The 19,002-nt window shown below is 46.0% G+C and overlaps 1 protein-coding gene across 1 annotated transcript in view; it reads right to left on the bottom strand.

Moving 5' to 3' along the window:
* The window catches only part of ASXL3 (ASXL transcriptional regulator 3), a 130,901-nt gene that overhangs the window by 100,972 nt on the left and 10,927 nt on the right, over positions 1-19,002 (bottom strand). The window contains exons 2-3 of the mRNA XM_038766520.1: positions 4,721-4,803; positions 4,300-4,302 (exon numbers count right to left, since the gene is read on the bottom strand). Of these exons, the coding sequence (XP_038622448.1) occupies positions 4,300-4,302; positions 4,721-4,803 (86 nt within the window). The remainder of the gene's footprint in view (positions 1-4,299; positions 4,303-4,720; positions 4,804-19,002) is intronic.

The following is a 19,002-nucleotide window of genomic DNA, read 5'->3' as shown; positions in this document are numbered from 1 at the left end:
GCAGTGTTCAATGGATGAGGATGCTTCAAACAAACAGGATACAAACGAGATGACGGCACAGTAGCACACGGACCATCGAGTAGAATCATAACAAAAATTTTCTTGCCATTTATGAAGCGCTTACTATGTGCCAGGCATTGTGCTTAGCACCTGATAGTCAGGCCCGATAGTCCCTGCTCCACATAATAATGACAGCATTTGTTAAGTGCTTACTGTGTGTGAGGCACTGTACTAAGTGCTGGGGTAGATACAAGCAAATTGAGTTGTGAACAGTTCCTGTCCCATGTGGGGCTCACGGCCTCAATCCCCATTTTACAGATGAAGTAACTGAAGCCCAGAGAAGTGAAGTGACTTGCTCAAGGTCACACAGCAGACAAGTAATGGAGCTGGGATTAGAACCCATGACCTTCGGACTCCCAAGCCCATGCTTTTTCCACTAGGCCAAACTGCTCACCGTCTAAGGGGGAAGGAGAAGGATCTAACCTCCATTTTACAGATGAGGAAAGTGATACGTAGAGAAGTTAATGGACTTGTCCAAGTTTGTACAGCAGGCAAATGGCAGAACTGGGATCAGAATCCAAGTCTCCTGATTCCCAGGCCTCTGCTGTTTCTCAAGATCTGGGAGATATTCTCATAGGACAGCTGTGTCCCTCTGACAATGCAGGATGCACTCCTTACCCCCACCCTCCAGAAACAATGCACTCCAATGGTCACTGGGATACCAACTGAGAGGTTGAAGGTCACAGTCTTCGAGCCATCACCCCTACGGGAAGAGCCACCACATTACATAACCTGCTGACCGTCTGAAGCCACCAGTTCCAGAGTAACACATTGAGAGCCCTGAAAATTGGTCATAAAATACATTTTCAATCCTTTCAGAAACTATTCGGCTCAATGGATTATGGGTATCATCAAAGAGCCCTTAGAGTGCCATCATCACCTCCTGGAGTAGTAACACACCAAAATGACATGCAGGTGATTGTCAGTACCCTGCAGAGACATCCCAACACCTCATTCTGGCTATAAACTTGAAAAAACATCACCTGCATGCAAAAATTGCCTTTGGCAACCTAGAGTTGAATGCTGCCCGCCAATTCTGTTTCCAGGTCAGGTCAGGTGGTACCCAATGGGGGACAGATGTGCAAGGAAGTAGGAAAATGAATTAAAGGGCTCAAGATGTCCTAAGAGAGATGGAATGACAAATGGTGACCATTAGGATGCATATCTATAGATGGTTATCACACTGAGGTCTAGAAATACCCTACCCTGTTTATCAGCGGCCTGCCCGTGGAAGTACCTCCTTGAACAATCCCAGGAACAGACGCTCCAAAGCTCTTCCTATGCACAAAGAGAGTCTTAGGACAGTCATGTCAGTTTCCCCATTCTTTCCAGCCTCATTAATTGTGAGTGTGATCTCTCCTCACTTGCCTTTGCCAATAACAGTTAATAGCTTTTAGTGGCAGGAAGGGAAGTTACGAGAAAGGGGACGGTGCCCTTCTTGGTCAAAAGGAGTGTCTGCGGTTCAGAATATCGAAATGGCCTTGTTCTAAGGGCTGGGATCTGCTAGTTCAATGTCCTAGTTGTATAATCAGCAGCTTTCACATAGTGTATGAAGTGGAGTCAGCCATGGAATACTCGTGTTCAATTTCAAGCAAATAGCTGCACTTTCCCTGAAAGCCCACACTCGGTGGAATTCACCCCACACTGCTATGGCTTTGCTGACCAACAAGCTGTTCTACTGGACACACAGGGGGAGAAGATTCATAAGGACCCAATGGACAAGGAACTTTATCCTAAGGGATGACCACTTCCCAACATCAGGTGGGCTGCACTACTAATAATAACAGCAGCTGTGGTATTTGTTAAATACTAACTGCGTGTCATACCCTTTACAAAATGCCAGGGTATATAATCAGGTCAGACACAGTCCTGTTTTACATGGGGCTCACGGTATAAAATGAGGAAACAGGCACACAAAAGTTAAACGACTCACTGAAGGTCACAGAGGTGGCAAGCGGCAAAGCCTGGATGAGAAACCAGATCTTCTGCGCTGAATAATAATAATAATAATAATAATAATAATAACAATAACAACGTTGGTATTTGTTAAGCACTTACTACGTGCCAAGCACTGTTCTAAATACTGCGGAGGATACAGAGTAATCAAGTTGTCCCACGTGGGGCTCACAGTCTTAATCCCCATTTTACAGATGAGGCACAGAGAAGTGAAGTGACTTGCCCAAAGTCACACAGCTGACAAGTGGCGGAGCAGGATTAGAACCCACAACCTCTGACTCCCAAGACCTATGCTCTTTCCACTGAGCCATGCTGCTTCTCTGAAGTCCTTGCTCTTTCCACTAGGCCAGATTGCTCTGAGCACATGAACTGATTCTCTAATGAGAAAATCCAGGTGGCTACAGAGGCACCACAGACCAACAACTTTTGCTGAAAGATGTGTTTTCAGGGTATGTGTTAAGCTTTTTGGGAGAGCCACCAAATCAGAGAAGCACCCACCATACAATAGATCGAGGCAGGATTGGAGCTACGTAGCGTGACTTTCACCAACTCTCACTGCAACTCAATCTCCTCTACCTAGCCAGCGATCCCTCGCCCACCTTCAAAGCCCTATTAAATCCCTTTTCTTCAACTAAGCCTCCATTTCCCCTACTCGCTTTCCCTTCTGCATCACCCTTGCACTTGAATTTGCTTCCATAATCACCCCACAGCACTTATCTACGTATCCATAATGTACTTTGGTGTCTGTCTCCCCCCCTAGACTATAAGCTCTTTGTGGCAGGATACACGTCTACCAACTCTGTTATATGGTACTCTCCCAAGCTCTTCGTATAGTGTTCTGCACCCAACAAGCGTTCAATAAGTTCAACTGATTGACTGATTTCACAAGAACCAATGACACTCTTAGTAGCAAGCCAAGCAGAAAGTAGACGGGCTGGCAGTTGCAATATTCCTAACCTTCTGAGAACTCAACTCATTTCCAAATGACATCATTCTACACTTAATTCTGCTTCTTCAAGACCAACACATGGCACCTGATTTACCTCAGGCACATACCAGCCACTCTGGCTTCCCAGGAGACCCTTTGTTCTACATCGGTCGGGGCATTCGGAGCCCACAGTCTGCAGTCGCCCTTTCCCACCTTTGTCTTGATCCACATATCCAGCAGGCCAACCCCTCTGAGGTGTTTCCACCGGTGGCTCATCGGAGCTTACAAGAGGGCTCATTCTTTTGCTGCTATTAAGTGGTTTTACAGCCTTGATGGAGAGGTGCTTAGGGGGAGAGAAGGTGTTGCATTTCCTGTGCTAGTGGGCTTTAACTGCTTTTTAAAGAGCCTGTTTTGGTTTGGATTTTTTTTTCCTATGTACACAGCACCCTCTTCAAACCATCATTCTGGGACAACAAGCATTTTGAGTGGTACGGAGAGAGGCTGTTATAATAACAAGGATAATTAGAAATAGAGTTTGGAGCCAGAGTGTAGTAGTTGTCTACCCTGGGAAGTGGAGCCACGGTTAGCAGCATGTTCACTGCTTTTGAGGAGAGCGTCTTAATAAACAAACTTCAAGTGACTGCTTTTATGAGGTGCTTTTTTTGGTCTGGGTCGGCAAATCCCTTTGGCACCCAGCCCACATTCAGCTGGAGTTTATTTCTGAGATTTCCCTCCCCCATTCCCTTCCCTTCGGCTACGGCAAACATTTTCAATGCTCTGCCAAGGGCACACGCAGCTTCCAAGCTTTGACAAGTGGTGGGGGTAAAAAAAAATCCCAGTTCTCCCCCATTCCAGCCTCTGCCAGGACACACCTATCTCTCACTTAGCAAAATAGATCTCCTTCACCTGAACTGCTTGGTACTGACGGCGGAGGTGCTCAACCTCACTTCCTCCGCTTCTTGGGAACGCTTGAAAACTCAGTGCTCTGCAACAGTGCCTTGGCTGCTTATTTCCCAGCCAGAAATAATGAAGTTTGGTAATTTCTGTCCTAGACAGGCCAACTTTGAAGTTATGCCCAGAACATCCCAAATAGCCAAAGAGATAGGTCAACACCTGTGCCCATGCCAAGAAAACTTCTGAAGAGAAGGCTGCCCTTTTGAGCAGTTGGGCCTAATACCAATTCCCTTAGTCCAGAGCTACTGTTGGTCTTGGGCAGGTTTCCTCCTCTAGCCCAGAAGTTTTAATTTTACAGTTGGAGAGGCACAAAAGAGTCTGTGGCAGAATGGACATTCTGAAAATCTGCCTTAAGAAAATTTATGGACTACATTTTTAAATTTAACTGAGTCAAACTTGACTTTCTCTTTGAATGACAGCCCTAGCCATAACCACGGTCAAAATCAGAACTCTTCCCCACATCAGCTGAGATTTGTAAATACTACAAGGAGAGAAACTGGCATCTATAACCTCACCTCTTCTTCAGACCTCTGGAACCTGGCCAAGGAAACCCTTATGCAAAGTCAGCTACAATTTCTGACCACTTTAAAAGGACAGCCAATCATCGTGGGTAGAGCGGAGAAAGTGGATAAGTCGTCACTGGAAATAGCCACAAGATAAAAGCAAAAACATAGTTCTTGAGGAAGCTGAATGAACATTTGGCAGTCATAAAAATGTCCATAACTGAGCAGATCTAAAAACCAACTTTCGCTCAGGGAACTATGATCAGTGATCGATTTATTGGTCGATGCAAATAAAAGCTCTACACTCATTAATACTCACCTTGTTTCTTTTAGCCCTTCTTTCTGAATGACTTCCAGTATCTGCTTTGCAGTCATTGGCGAGTTGGGGTGCTTTTCTAAGGCCTAAAAAAAAAAAATACATAGGGTGACATTATTTATTGGAGGCGGTCACACAACAGAGAACACATGGAGTGAGGTCATGCAGTTTTGGTTAAGAAACTGAAGGGCCAGGGAGTGTTATGTTGAAACCTGAGGTCCATGATTGGTTAGTTAGATGGCTGACTGGCAGGACAGACATTGCAGGCAACTGCAGCGCGAACCAACATGGCATCAGCATCATCTGCTGCAAAGCATGAGGGAAATTCTTGCAAAAGTTCTCAACACACCGAGCAGAATTAAAATGTGAAACCTATGCAAGGAGACCATATTGGTACTAAAACCATGTTCTTGCGGCAGTCGTCAAAAACACTGACATCGCTTGGGGGGGAAGGAGGGTTCCTCCGCCTCCCCTCCATCACTTTAGAGTGGCTCTTAACCGTGCCAAGACCTCAAGAACACAAAAGGTAGCCACTTCTGTTCATGGCGGGGGCAGGGGAAACGGCCTGATAGGTTTCATATTTTAAAGGACTTTTGAGATCTTATGAAGAACACACACAAATAAAGTGGGGCCCAAATGTGTGACCCAAAAGTACACAAGATGCGCACATGTCTCACTAAGGTGGTTTCCAGTTCAGCTCAGTTTCTGCTTCTTTGCCTTTTCCAATCGAGACCAAGGGGATCTCCTTGCTCTTCCCCAGCCAGCCAGCCAGCCCATCTCATATTCAGTTTTGCCCAGCCCCCATCCCTTCCCCATTCTACTTTGTTCCCTCTTGGAGGTACTTTTGGGCGGGATGGGGCCTGTTTTAGACTTTGGTCTTGGAGCCCTAGGAAGCCAGATCTTCCATTTGCCCCAGGGCTCACGGGCTTCAGCTTGGGCAGTAGCAACACTCACCTCCATGCCTTGCCAACATGCTTAGACAGTGGCCAATGGGGAAACGTGTCCCGTCCCCCTTCTCCACCTGAACATCACTGAAAGACGGGCCTGCCCACCTGACAATTAAGGTGATGGGTTTGGCAAAGTGGACGCAGGCCTGCTGAGAATTGGGAATGGGGAAGACTCGCAATCAGTTTCTAAAGGGCAACTGACACGTCATTAGCAGGTAAGTCCAATTCAGTCCCGACTGCTGAAAGGCTCAGTTCCAAGCCAGGGCACTAGAACTTGGCCACCCAGCTCTTTTCCCTCTCCCGCCTCCAACTGCCACTAGACAGCCTGGGCTACTTTCCTGTTCTTTCCTTTCCAGTTCAGGCAGTTTACCCTGAGTCATTGCCCCACATTGTTTTCCAGTGCAGAGCAGCTCCTCAAGTCACTGCTTTCCAGTTCTTCCGAAGAAGAACGCAGATGCGTGGGCTGCCCGGGAAAGGATTGGGAGGTGATCGGAACCTGGAGCGGGCAGTATGTAGGTGAACAGGAAAGGAGGAATCTGGACCTGGCTGCAAAGGACAGAGGAGAGCTGAACTGAAAGCTGGGAAAGGGGTAAAAAGGAAACAGGCATGACTGGAGAGGGAAGAGGAGTTCCTGGAAAATACTGAAGAGGAGGCAATGAGAGTATCAGAGGCCTGTAAGGGAAAGTGATCAGGTCGTAGAGAAAGGGGGAAAGGGAACTGGAGAGACGGGTAAAAAGACAGGCCAATTTTTTTTTTACTGTATACCTAAGAACTAAGACAGTCCAACGTTAAGAGGTTCTAAAAGGGGGCCTGACGGTACCATGACTGAGAGGGATATTCAGGTGGAGAAGCAGAGCTGGAAGATATAAATTTTCATCCAAAAGGACAGAGGAGGGAAATCAGAAGGTGCAGATTGGAAGGTCGGTATTGGGGCGGAAGGGGTGGGCGAACAAGAAAGGGAAAGGCAGGAAGAAAGGAGGAAAACTGAGCTGAGCCGGGATTACTCCAAAGGCCAAATTGGGTAAAACTGGAAAGGGCAGAAGAGGAACTACACTGAACTGGACAGGGCTGTAAAGGAAACTGGGTGCACTTGAAAGTGGGGGTACTCACTGTGGAGGACTCCCTGTTTCTCTCTTCCTGAGTACAGGCCCCTCAGCACACCTGGGCAGCTCCTCCCAGCAATTGAGAGAATTGGGATTGCCCTGTCCCCTTCTCTATGACATCACATCCTACTCTACAAAGGAAGTAAAAGTGCCAAGTATTACAGTGTGAATCGGATGACAGAAGGGAAGGAAACCATCAGGCTACACAGACCACCAGAAGCCCCCCTCGGTTCCTAGAAGAAGGGGGAGAGGAGAGAAAGGAGAGGAAAGGTTGGGGGAGGGGTTTAGGGGAGAGGGGAAACGCAGAATGTTCTGAGGAAGCTGCACTGAACTGGTTGTGGGAACGACAACTGAACACACGAACAAGAGGGGAGCTCCACTTCACAAAACACACAGAAAAAGAAAACCAGCAAGGGAATGGGCAACAAGGCAGAGACACGAATCAGACTCACAAAACAGCCACGCTCTTATATGCCACTGTATGAAGCCGTCACAAAGTCAAAGGACACAGCACAGTGAGGAATTCGCGCCAGGCAAAAGTGTCCTTTGATCCAGCCTCCTATATCTAATCTGTTACACTTCCAAGCCCCACTGGTCAGAAACCCTGCTTTCGCTGGCCCAAGGAAGAAGAATGTGGACAATTCCTTCCTATTCCATGCCAGTCATTGTTGAGACATGATACACTCCCTTGCTCCCCCAGAATATGGGCCAGTGTGAAAACAACTGATTGACTAAATGCATTGAGGGCCCACTCTGTGCAAAGCACGGCTACTAAGCACTCAGGAAAGTACAGTGGGGACAGGGATAAGGTGACAAGCCTGTCAATCTTCAATTTCCTCAACCAAGTTTCTCGTAAATGGGGTGAGGATGAAACTCTATGAGGGCCTGGGCCCGGCAGAGGCAGGGTCAGCAAGGGGAGCGGGCCCCACTTATTTTTTGGGGGGTGGGGTGGGGGGAAGGGGCTGAGCCCACCTGTTACAGGGTATCACCAAGTATCATAATTCCAGGAAAAATACATGGGCCGACGGCTGGGAGGGGCAGATACAGCTACCTCTTCAGCTGCAGACCTCAAGTGGTGGTTGGGTGGGGGGTGGGGGGGTTGCAGGTGGGAACCACTAGTCAATCAGTCATATTTATTGAGCGCAGAGAACTGTACTAAGCACTTGGGAGAGTACAACTGAGCTGCGCCCTGGCCACAACTAGCTTACAGTCCAGAGCCCCACCATTCAGTGGCCCAGCACTAGGCCTGGGGCTCCCCGCAGTTTCCAGGGCCAATCTGACTAAAGGAGGCAAAAGAGGAAATGACCGATGAAGCCATGGACGCTGCAGGGACATGGGAGAAAACATGGTCCACGATCCACACAGGATAGGTGCCTTGTATTCGGGTCATTTTTTTCTCCTCTTGCTAGGCCTCTGAGATCCTCTAATGTACAATTTTTTTTCTCCGCACCAATAGGAACACCCATCAGCTGGAAAGAGGGAAGCAAGTACCCCCAGAATTGGGTTAGACACCAGTGGTTCTCAAGTGTGTGAAGTAATTATGTAGCTCCATTACAGATGGGCTGGCCTCAACAGGGACCACACTGTTGTACCCTTTGGGGAAGATATCCCCCCCTTTCACTATTATCAATCAATCATAGTTATTGTTGACTGTGTGCAGAGCACTGTACTAAGCGCTTCAGAGAGTAGGATACAACAGAGTTGGTAGTCACATCCCCAGCCCACAACAAGCACACAGTCTAGAGGAAACATGTGACTTTTAACATGGAGCTTGCTCCCTTGCTTAGTGTTGTTATGAATAGGAATTTAGTACAATGAGCTATGACTAAAGACAATAATATTACTAAAGACAATAATAAGGATGAAAATAATAATACTTATAAGAACTTACTATGTGCCAAGCACTGTTTGGTGCACTGGGGTAGATTCAAGGTAATCAGGTTGGACAAAGTGGGGCTCCAACATGGGGCTTGGTCTAAGTAGGAGGGAGAACAGTACTGAATCCCCATTTTACAGATGAGGTAACTGAGTCACGGAGAAGTTAAGCGACTTGCCCAAAGCAGAACCAGGACTAGAACCCAGGTCCTCTGACTCTCTGGCCTGTGCTCTTTCCATCAGGGAAACACACTTCTGCTTCATGAACTGCTGCCATTACACTATCTGCAAAGTCACCCAATTTACAATTCACAATTCTGCCATTATTTTTCCTTCATTCAATCGTATTTATTGAGCACTTACTGTGTGCAGAACACTGCACTAGCGCTTGGGAAGTACAATTCAGCAACAGAGACAAACCCTGCCCACAATGGGGTCACAGTCTAGAAGTCTTCAAGTTGACCCTCCCTCCTCCAGTAGCTGCTTTTGAGAGGGGTATCCCTCCTCTCTTCAGATTTGATGTGGCTCTTTTAAAAAAAATTGTATTTGTTAAGCATTTACTATATGCCAGGTACTGTACTAATTGTGGGGTAGATACAAGCTAATTAGTTTGGGCACAGTCCACGTCCTCCACGGGGCTCACAGTCTCAATCTCCATTTTACAGATAATGTAACTGAGGCACAGAGAAGGGAAGTGACTTGCCTAAGCAGGCCAGTGGCACAGCTGGGATGAGAACCCAGGACCCCTAACTCCCAGGTCTGCTTGGAGTTAAAACTCTTAGGCACTACTGCTGGAGACTCCTGAGATCAATCACTCGTGTTTATCGAGTTCTTACTGTGTGCGGAGCACTGTACAGAGCTCTTGGGAGGGTATAACGGAGTTGGTAGACACGTTCCCTCCCCTCAATGAGCTTACAGTCTAGAGGGAATGAAAGTGTCTACCCGGATGAACTGAACTCCCCAAAGAAGCTGGTACAGAGGTAAAAGGACATCAGGACAATAGCTATAACAACGATACTAATTGTGGCATTTCTTAAAGCAGTTACTGAGAGGGATTGCTCGGTACTCATCCTGATAATCAGTCAGTCAGTCAATCGTATTTATTGACTGACACATAGCACATTATTGATAATGTGCTAGCGGTGGAGCCAGAAAGGCTGACAACCAAGTTTCGCCTATTCCCCTTGGACCTGGAACGGCAAGAGACACTCAAAACCAGGGGTGAAAGACAAGCAAAAAAAAGGAGAGCTTGAGATGACCAGAGATTTGACCGTGGAGATGCTCAAGCAACTGGACACGAGGCATGAGTTTAGAAGGTGCAGGAAGTCAAGAGCTGAGAAAAGGAGGAGGAAAACCTGGAGCAACGGACAGGACGAAAAATCAAAGGGGAAAGGAGTGAAAGGAGGGAGAGGCAGAAGCCCAGAATCTAAAAAAAGGTAAATGAGGGAACGGGAAATAAAAATGAGCAAAGGAAGAAGGCGAGCTGCTCCGACTGTGAAGATTTTTGCACATCTGAACTACAAATACATTCTTGCAGCATTCCTGGGCCTCAAAGTTTCCTTTATGCTTGGAGCATTTCAAGTGAAAAACAAAACAAACAAAAAAAGCTTAAAACTCCTACTCAGGGAATTCTCTAGCAATTCCCACTGAAGAACATGCTCTCATCTACCAAACTCTTCTCCTTTGCTCTCCACCCTCCATCCACAGTCTGGCTATTTTTTTTTAATGCTATTTGTTAAGCTCTTTGTGCCAAGCACTGGGGTAGATATAATAGGGTTGGACAGAGTCCCTGTCCCACAGAGGTCTCAGTCTTACATACTAACCTTCTCTATTTCCACAGTTCCCTCTAATCAAAAATAAAACAGCTTCCCAATCTTCATGCGATTTTTTTCCTCCCCATGTATATGAAAGTGGGGGACGGGGAGAGGGGCAGGTTGGAGGAAGGGGGGGTTACAGGAAATCCAGTGACAAAGCGGGAGAGATGACATCTGGATGAAAACAGTGGCCTTAAAATCTTAAAGGAAACAACAAAAAAAGACATCTGAGCTGGCAGATGAGCAAAGGGTTGGAAGCCAAGTCCAGATGTTTTGTCCACGGGGAGCATGATCTGGTGGATAAAGGACCAAATCTGGCATCTCGAGTCCAGGATTATTTTTTTATGGTACTTGTTAAGCACTTACTGTGTGTCAAGCGCATCCCTAGTGATGTCACCGACTTCTGGCGACCTCCACACATCCCAGCCCCTCTCTGCCTCTGACGCCCCACCAGAAAAAGCTCAGTCACACTCGTGCTCGCCACCCACCTACTTCCCCAGAACACAGGAGGGTTCAATGAGCTCGTGTTTACAAACTGCTCTACGCTCTAAGAATCACATCCGGAGACACTAAACATAGGTGTAGGTGGCTCAGCAAATGCACTTAGCGGCTCTTTGGTGATGAGTGAAAAATTAAGGTTAAGGGCTTAATTAAGAGGTGGCCCCTCACTCTGCAATCATTACAGAGAGCAGGGCAAACACACTAAAATAAAGACAGACGTCAAAGCTGGGCAGAAGCAGACGACATCTGACACATGGTAAATTTGACTGGCGTCCTAAGCCAACATTTGCTGCTCCCTACGAAGACAGAAGCAAACGGTCTACCCACCCTGGACTGAGCTGCTACATACGTGTAAAAAGCAGCACAGGCGAGTGGATAGAGCACAGGCCTGGGGGACAGAAGGACCTGGGCTCTAAAACCAGCACTGCCACTTGTCTGCTGTGTGACCTTGGGCATGTTACTTCACTTTGACTCAGTTACCTCATCTGTGAAAGGGGGATTAAGACCGCGAGCCCCACGCGGGACAGGGACTGTTTCCAACCTGACAACATTGGATCTACCCCAGCACTTAGTACAGGGCTTAGAACATTGCGTGCACATAGTGAGTGCTTAGCCAATACCATCATCATCATTATTATTATATTAAGAACTTAAGAAACACAATTATCATATGGCTCAGTGACGCGAGTTATGGACTAATCCGTTGCCTCAGTGGTATTCATCGGGTCCGAGCCATCCTCTACCAAATACCCTGAGTATCTGGCGAATGGTTATTGATTAATAATAATAATAATAATAGCATTTATTAAGCGCTTACTATGTGCAAAGCACTGTTCTAAGTGCTGGGGAGGTTACAAGGAAATCAGGTTGTCCCATGGGGGGCTCACAGTTGAGGTAACTGAGGCACAGAGAAGTTAAGTGACTTGCCCAAAGTCACACAGCTGGCAATTGGCAGAGCCGGGATTCGAACCCATGACCCCTGACTCCAAAGCCCGTGCTCTTTCCACTGAGCCACGCTGCTTCTCAGCGTGACTGATTATTAATTGATTATTAATAATAATTGATTATTACTAGGGGAAACAGACCTCGAGCCTCTCAGGTCCTCTGAAAAGGAGGGGTCCGACTGTGAAAAAGGATGTGAGGGCCAACTTGCAGCAACTGGCTGTGTGACTTTAGTGGACCACCTAACCTCTCTGCACCCGTTTCCTCTGCTGTACGGTGGAGACAGTTGTAACAACTCACCTCATTAATATCATCGATAATACTAATTACGGTATATTACTTCAGGCCAAGCACCGTACTAAGCACTGGGGTAGATACAAGATAATCAGGTCACACATGGGGCTCACAGTCTAAGCAGAATCCCTATTTTGCTGGTGAGGGAACTGAGGCACAGAGAAGTCAAGTGTCTTATCCGAGGTCACAGAGCAGACAAGTGGTGGAGTTGGAATGAGAACTCACTGGCCAGGGCTCTTTCCACTCACTTAACTTCTCTGTGCCTCAGTTCCCTCATCTGTAAAATGGGGATTAAAACTGCGAGCCCCCCGTGGGACAACCTGATCACCTTGTAACCTCCCCAGCACTTAGAACAGTGCTTTGCACATAGTAAGCACTTAATAAATATCATTATTATTATTAAAAGGAGGAAGACAAATACAAGGTGCTCTAGAAATGCTTGATAATAGCGAAACAGCATGACTTAGTGGAAAGAGCATGGGCCCGGGAAGCAGAGGACCAAGGTCTGCTTTGTCTGCTGTGTGACCTTGGGCAAGTCACTTTTCTTCTCTGTGCCTCAGTTTCCTCATCTGCCAAATGAGGATTCAATACCTGTCTACCCTCTTAGACGGTGAGTCCCATGTGGGCCCGATGATCTTGTATCTACCCCAGCACTTAGTGCTGTTCTTGGAACATAGTAAACGCTTAAAGTACCACAATTATTATCATTAGGGACTGTGACATGGGTCTCCTAAGACTCATTCATTCATTCAATCGTATTTATTGAGCACTTACTGTGTGTAGAGAACTGCTCTAAGCGCTTGAAAAGTACAATTCGGCAACAGAAGATGAACACAGCTTGGGCACACATTGATTCACCCGCCTGATGATGGAAAGGAGAGCATTTGCTAATGACAGACGTCCAGCTGCCACCATAATGCCAACATGGGCACGATAATAATAACAACCATAGTATTAGAGAAGCAGCATGGCTGACTGGAAAGAGCCCGGCCTTTGGAGTCAGAGGTCAAGGGTTCAAATCCCGGCTCCGCCAATTGTCAGCTGGGTGACGTTGGGCAAGTGACAACTTCTCTGTGCCTCAGTTCCCTCATCTGTAAAATGGGGATTACGACTGTGAGCCCCCCGGGGACAACCTGATCACCTTGTAACCTCCCCAGCGCTTAGAACAGTGCTTTGCACATAGTAAGCGCTTAATAAATACTATTATTATTATTATTTGTTAAGCACTTACTATGTGTCAAGCACTGTACTAAGGTACTAGGTCAGGGACTGAAGAAGCACGTTCTCTCTTCCTCCCCTTCAAAGCCCTACTGAGAGCTCACCTCCTCCAGGAGGCCCTCCCAGACTGAGCCCCCTTTTTCCTCTCCTCCTCCCCGTCCCCAGCTGCCCTCCCTCCTTCCCCTCCCCATTGCACCTGTATATATGTTTATACAGATTTATTACTCTATTTTACTTGTACATATTTACTATTCTATTTATTTTGTTAATGATGTGCAACTAGCTTTACTTCTATTTATTCTGATCACTTGAGACCTGTCCACTTGTTTTGTTGTCTGTCTCCCCCTTCTAGACTGTGAGCCCGCTGTTGGGTAGGGACCGCCTCTATATGTTGCCAACTTGTACTTCCCAAGCGCTTAGTACAGTGCTCTCTACACAGTAAGCGCTCAATAAATACAACAATGAATGAATGAAAGTTAGTCCCTGTCCCAGACGGGGGCTCAGACAGAGTTTAAGCAGAGATCCAGTAAAGCATACCTGAGATCTGAAAGGGAGAATAGGGAGGCAAAGAGAAGGGGATAGATTGATTAACATCTTCCCTGGGGCTCTCTTTGGGAAGCAGAATCAAAGAGAAATCAATCAATCAATCGTATTTATAGAGCGCTTACTATGTGCAGAGCACTATACTAAGCACTTGGGAATTAAAGTTGGCAACATATAGAGACAGTCCCTACCCAACAGTGGGCTCACAGTCTATTCTGCTTGCTCCTCTGTAGAGTATCATTTAGATTGTGAGCTCCATGTGGAACAGGGACTGTGTCCTACCACATTACCTTATATCTACTCCAGCACTTAGTAAGCACTCAAGAAAAACAACTTATTATTTTGATTATTATTATTATGTGAGAACGGAATGAGAAAAAGGAATTTATTTTTCCCTTAGGTATAAAAGATCTCATTGTCCTACTGGATTCTAAACCCCCGAGGAGGAAAAATCTTCAGATCACCTGCATCTTAGAGAAGGAAGAAAACAGACAGCAACTTCACCATGTACTGCTCCAGGAAAGACGTACCATGGGAATATGAGAAAAATAAAACTCCTGAATCATGTCTGGATGCTCTAACTCAAAAGAAGACAGATGTGCTTCTGGCCTGGGCTTGGGAGTCAGAGGTCGTGGGTTCTAATCCTAACTCCACCACTTATCAGCTGTGTGACTTTGGGCAAGACACTTAACTTCTCTGTGCCTCAGTTACCGCATCTGTAAAATGGGGATTAAGACCGTGAGCCCCACGGGAAACAACCTGATTTCTTTGTATCTACCCCAGTACTTACAACAGTGCTTGGCACATAGTAAGTGATTACCCGTTGTTGGGTAGGGACCATCTCTATATGTTGCCAACTTGTACTTCCCAAGCACTTAGTACAGTGCTCTGCACAGAGTAAGTGCTCAATAAATATGAATGAATGAATACCATCATCATCATAAACTGGTATTTATCACAACAATTAGTTATCAAGCTAGACAACACCTTAGAGAAACAGGACCAAAGGTATGGAAAGTGAGTGGAAAAAAAGCTCTCACCCCTCAAAACACACACACAACACACACACACACACACACACACACACACACACACAAAAGTTACCATGATCTAATGGGAAGGTCCAGGATTGTAGCCTCTGGAAGCAGGGCTGGAAAATACATCACCTCAACTCAGCCCTCTCTCCCTCCACAAAGCAAGCATGGAAGTCAGAGATGTTCTACCAGATCTAACAAGCATAGTGACCAAGTTTTATTTTTTCATCCCTCAAATCCAAGCAATTAACCAATGGTATTTATTCAATGCTTATTGGGTGCAGAACACTGTACTAAGAGCTTGGGAGGGTGCAGTCCAACAGAGTTGAAAGACATGCTCCATGCCCACAAGGAGCTTACAGTCTAGCGCGGGAGACAGACATTTAAGTACACCGTGGCTAGGTGCATAAGTGCTGTGGGGCAAAGTCCTGCAAAAGGAACTTGGAACCAACTCCAGGTGACCAGGATGTCATCTAACTGGGGACGAGTAAAAGAAAGGAGGGAGGAACAATGGTGACCCACTTGTACCTCCACCCCTATTAATTTTGGAAGACGCATCCAGCCCTCTCTAGTAACACATTCATTGGGGCCCAATTGCCACTGAGTATCTGCATTCTAGAAAGGCAAATTTGTTTCTCCAAACACATGATGAGTAGAGTCACTCTGGATAATTCTCTTCAAAAAATAATCACAATTGTATTTTTTAAGCACTGTAATAATCACTGGGGTAGGTACAAAAAAATCAGGTTGGACATGGTGTCCCACATGGTCCTCGGGGTCAATCAATCAATCATATTTACTGAGCGCTTACTATGTGCAGAGCACTGTACTAAGCGCTTGGGAAGTCCAAGTTGGGAACATATAGAGACAGTCCCTACCCAACAGTGGGCTCACAGTCTAGAAGGGGGAGACAGAGAACAAAACCAAACATATTAACAAAATAAACAGAATAGATATGTACAAAATAGAGGTAACATGCGCAGAGAAGTTAAGTGACTTGCCCAAAGTTACATGGCAGATAAGTGGCACCGTCGGAATTAGAACCCAGATCCATCTGACTCCTAGGCCTACGCTCTAACCACTAGACCATGCTGCTTCCCTTCCTGAGAGATCTAATGTAGGTCTAAAAGAAAGTGAACCATCATATGATGGGGGAGCCAGCATGCTTTACCTTGCTTCAAAACGAGTACATCAGCTATGTCAATTCAGTGTACTCTCTAGGAGAAAAAAATCAAATAATACAAAAGAAACCTAAATAAATTGATACTGGGACTCCATATTTTCAACATGCATCAAACTTATCCTAATCCCTAGAGGCCACCTAGGAATGTTTCCTCCCAAGGCTGTCAAGTTAATCCCATGGCAAATAAATAGATCATAAATCATTCAACTAAAATCTTAAAAACTGCATGTTCCTAACCAAGCCCACTGACAACAAGACAGCTGTTGCCTTGCAATATGACTCAGGTTCTAAAGTCTTTTCTATGGCTTGGGTAGATGTGCTCCCTCCCCATTGCTTTCTTCCCCCCAACCCCTTTCTCTCTCTCTTGACTGGGGCGGTAAGCAGCTGGACTGGTGGAAAAAGTGTGGGGTTGGTTCTGGCCTTGTCATTAACCACTGGGTGACACCCTCTCAGGGTCTTAGTTTTCCATCTGTAAAATGGGGATAATTCCTGACCTCTCAAACTCTCGGGAATGTTGTGGAGCTGAAAATGGAATCATGTAGGTGAAAGCACTTTGGAAAATAAAAATAATTCATTGTTGACATGTTAAATTAAAATTCAGGACCTCGCAAGAGTTTTGGCTCCAACCTTAATAATTAATAATAATAATTGTTAAGAACTTACTATGTACCAGAGACTGTACTAAGCGCTGAGATAGATACAAGATCATTGGGCTGGTCAGGGCTCAGTGTCTTAACCCCCATTTTACAAATGAGATAACTGAGGCACAGAGAAATCCCCAAAGAGTCCCCCTCACCACTCCACAACTCCTTCTCACTCCAACGTCCACTTCCTCATCCTTTCCAGTCTTTTCTCAAGAGATCTCTTACCTCGTTTCAAAACCAAGCCCATTTTAATCTGTGTCTCTGACCACATCTCTCTCACTTTATATAAAAAAGTACTCCCACCCTTAATGGTGTTTATCAAGAACTCACGAGGTACAGACCACTGTACTAAGCGCATGGGAGAGTATAGCACGACAGAGTTAGCAGACACGTTCCCTCCCCAAAACAAGTTAACATCTAGAGGGGAAGCAGCATAAGACAACGGGTATTTAATCCCCATTATAGATTAGAGGAAACTAAGGCACAGAGAAGTTAAGTGACTTGCCCAAAGTCACAGCAATCAATTAGCAGCGTTGGGATGAGAACTCAGGTCCTCCAACTCCCAGGCCCGGGCTCTTTCCACTAGGCACACTGCTTCTCAAGCTAACCCAATTCCTGCGCCTTGTTCTCATTTCCCCCACCTCAAGCCCCTTGCTCACGTCCTCCTTTCTGCCAAGAACTCTTCCCCCTCCAATGGGCCAGACCATGGCTTTCCACACCTTCAAAGTCCTTGTGAAACCTCCTCTCTTCCAAGAGACTTTCCCTATTTAATGCTTCTTCCATCCAGTTCATATTCTCCCAACACCATCTCGGCACTTGGGCATTCACAACCACCCTCAGCATGTCAGTTCATATCAGCTTTCACTGCCTAACATTTACGCTCTTTCACATATTTTTCCATTTTCTTTTCCCTCCTATCTAAACGTTACTTGTTTCTTGTCTTCCCTGTTTGGGGAGTTTAAAGTCTAAGGCAGGGATCGGGCCTTCTAACCCAACTGTACTCTCCCAAGTAATGGTTAATGTAGGTGTTCAAATCCTCTTGATTCCACCTATCCTCTCCTCTTGACTGTAAGCTTGCTGTGGGCAGGGAATGTGTCTGTTGATTCTTATATCGTACTCTTCCAAGCCCTTAGTAAAGTGTTCTGCACGTAGTAACTACTCAATAAATACAAATGACTGCCCTGCACATAGCACTCAATTAACACCACTGATTGATTATTGGGATAGTGAGGAGCTGTTTCACTAGCCTGGACCCTGAAACCAGAACACCACCAGTCTCAAAAGGTGGGGGGAAATGGCTACAAAGAGCCACGTGTCACCCCGCTGAGAGGCGATTTCCAGACCTGGCCCCATACTAAAACACTTTGGTGCTCACTCCTCAAACCCTTGCAGATCCTGGGATCACATCAACTGCAAACCTTATTGACTTGTTCTTCCTTGACTGCCATAGAGCTACTCTACGCCCCTCAGAACTTTTCCAAGTTTATCGGTAAGTTTCACAGTAACTGCTACCTTCCAAACACTGCTGGTGGCAAGGTAGCTGCTAAGCTAGGTGAAATGTCAATTTGTGGGGATGTATGCACAGTGCTTCTACAGTTCAGTAAAGAGTGTTTCTGCTACAGAAAAGTAACCAGAAACAAAACCACCTTGGTTTCCAAGTTAGATTTTCCTGAGGTAAGCCCCTACCTAGAAATATAAGGCAGAGAATTAGTGTATGCTGAGAAAATACACAAAAGTACCAACATAAAAATCACCTCAAAACTCCAAAAATACCAAAACAGAACAAGAGAAAACGCCTCATACAGATTGCTTTAAATCACGGCAGTTAATAAAAGCAATTTGGGGTGCATCAATATCTTTAACCACTTCAACCGTAAAACAAAACCTCAAAAGAACAAATATTTCTAACTTGAAATCAGGCCATTTGCAGACAACTACTCAACACCTTCCTACCTTTCATGCTAAAATATGACACCGGTAGATGTTTCCAACTAAAAATTGTTCAGTGGAGGAGATGCTTCTGGTCTCAGAAAGACTCTCGGGTCCAGGAGGCAAAATTCTCTTTGTTTTTGCACAGTATATAACTCGCCATGGACAGGCCACAGGAAGGCCAAAGGCCATCAGAAGCCAAAGTACACAAAGGGCAGCAATGGCTCCGGGGTCTCACTGCCTTCGAATCTGGGAGCC

The sequence above is a fragment of the Tachyglossus aculeatus genome, chromosome 25 (genome assembly GCF_015852505.1).
Source record: "Tachyglossus aculeatus isolate mTacAcu1 chromosome 25, mTacAcu1.pri, whole genome shotgun sequence".
NCBI classification, from domain to species: Eukaryota; Metazoa; Chordata; class Mammalia; order Monotremata; family Tachyglossidae; genus Tachyglossus; species Tachyglossus aculeatus.
The sequence above is the reverse complement of the archived record's forward strand: the minus strand, read 5'-3'. Positions and strand labels throughout refer to the sequence as shown.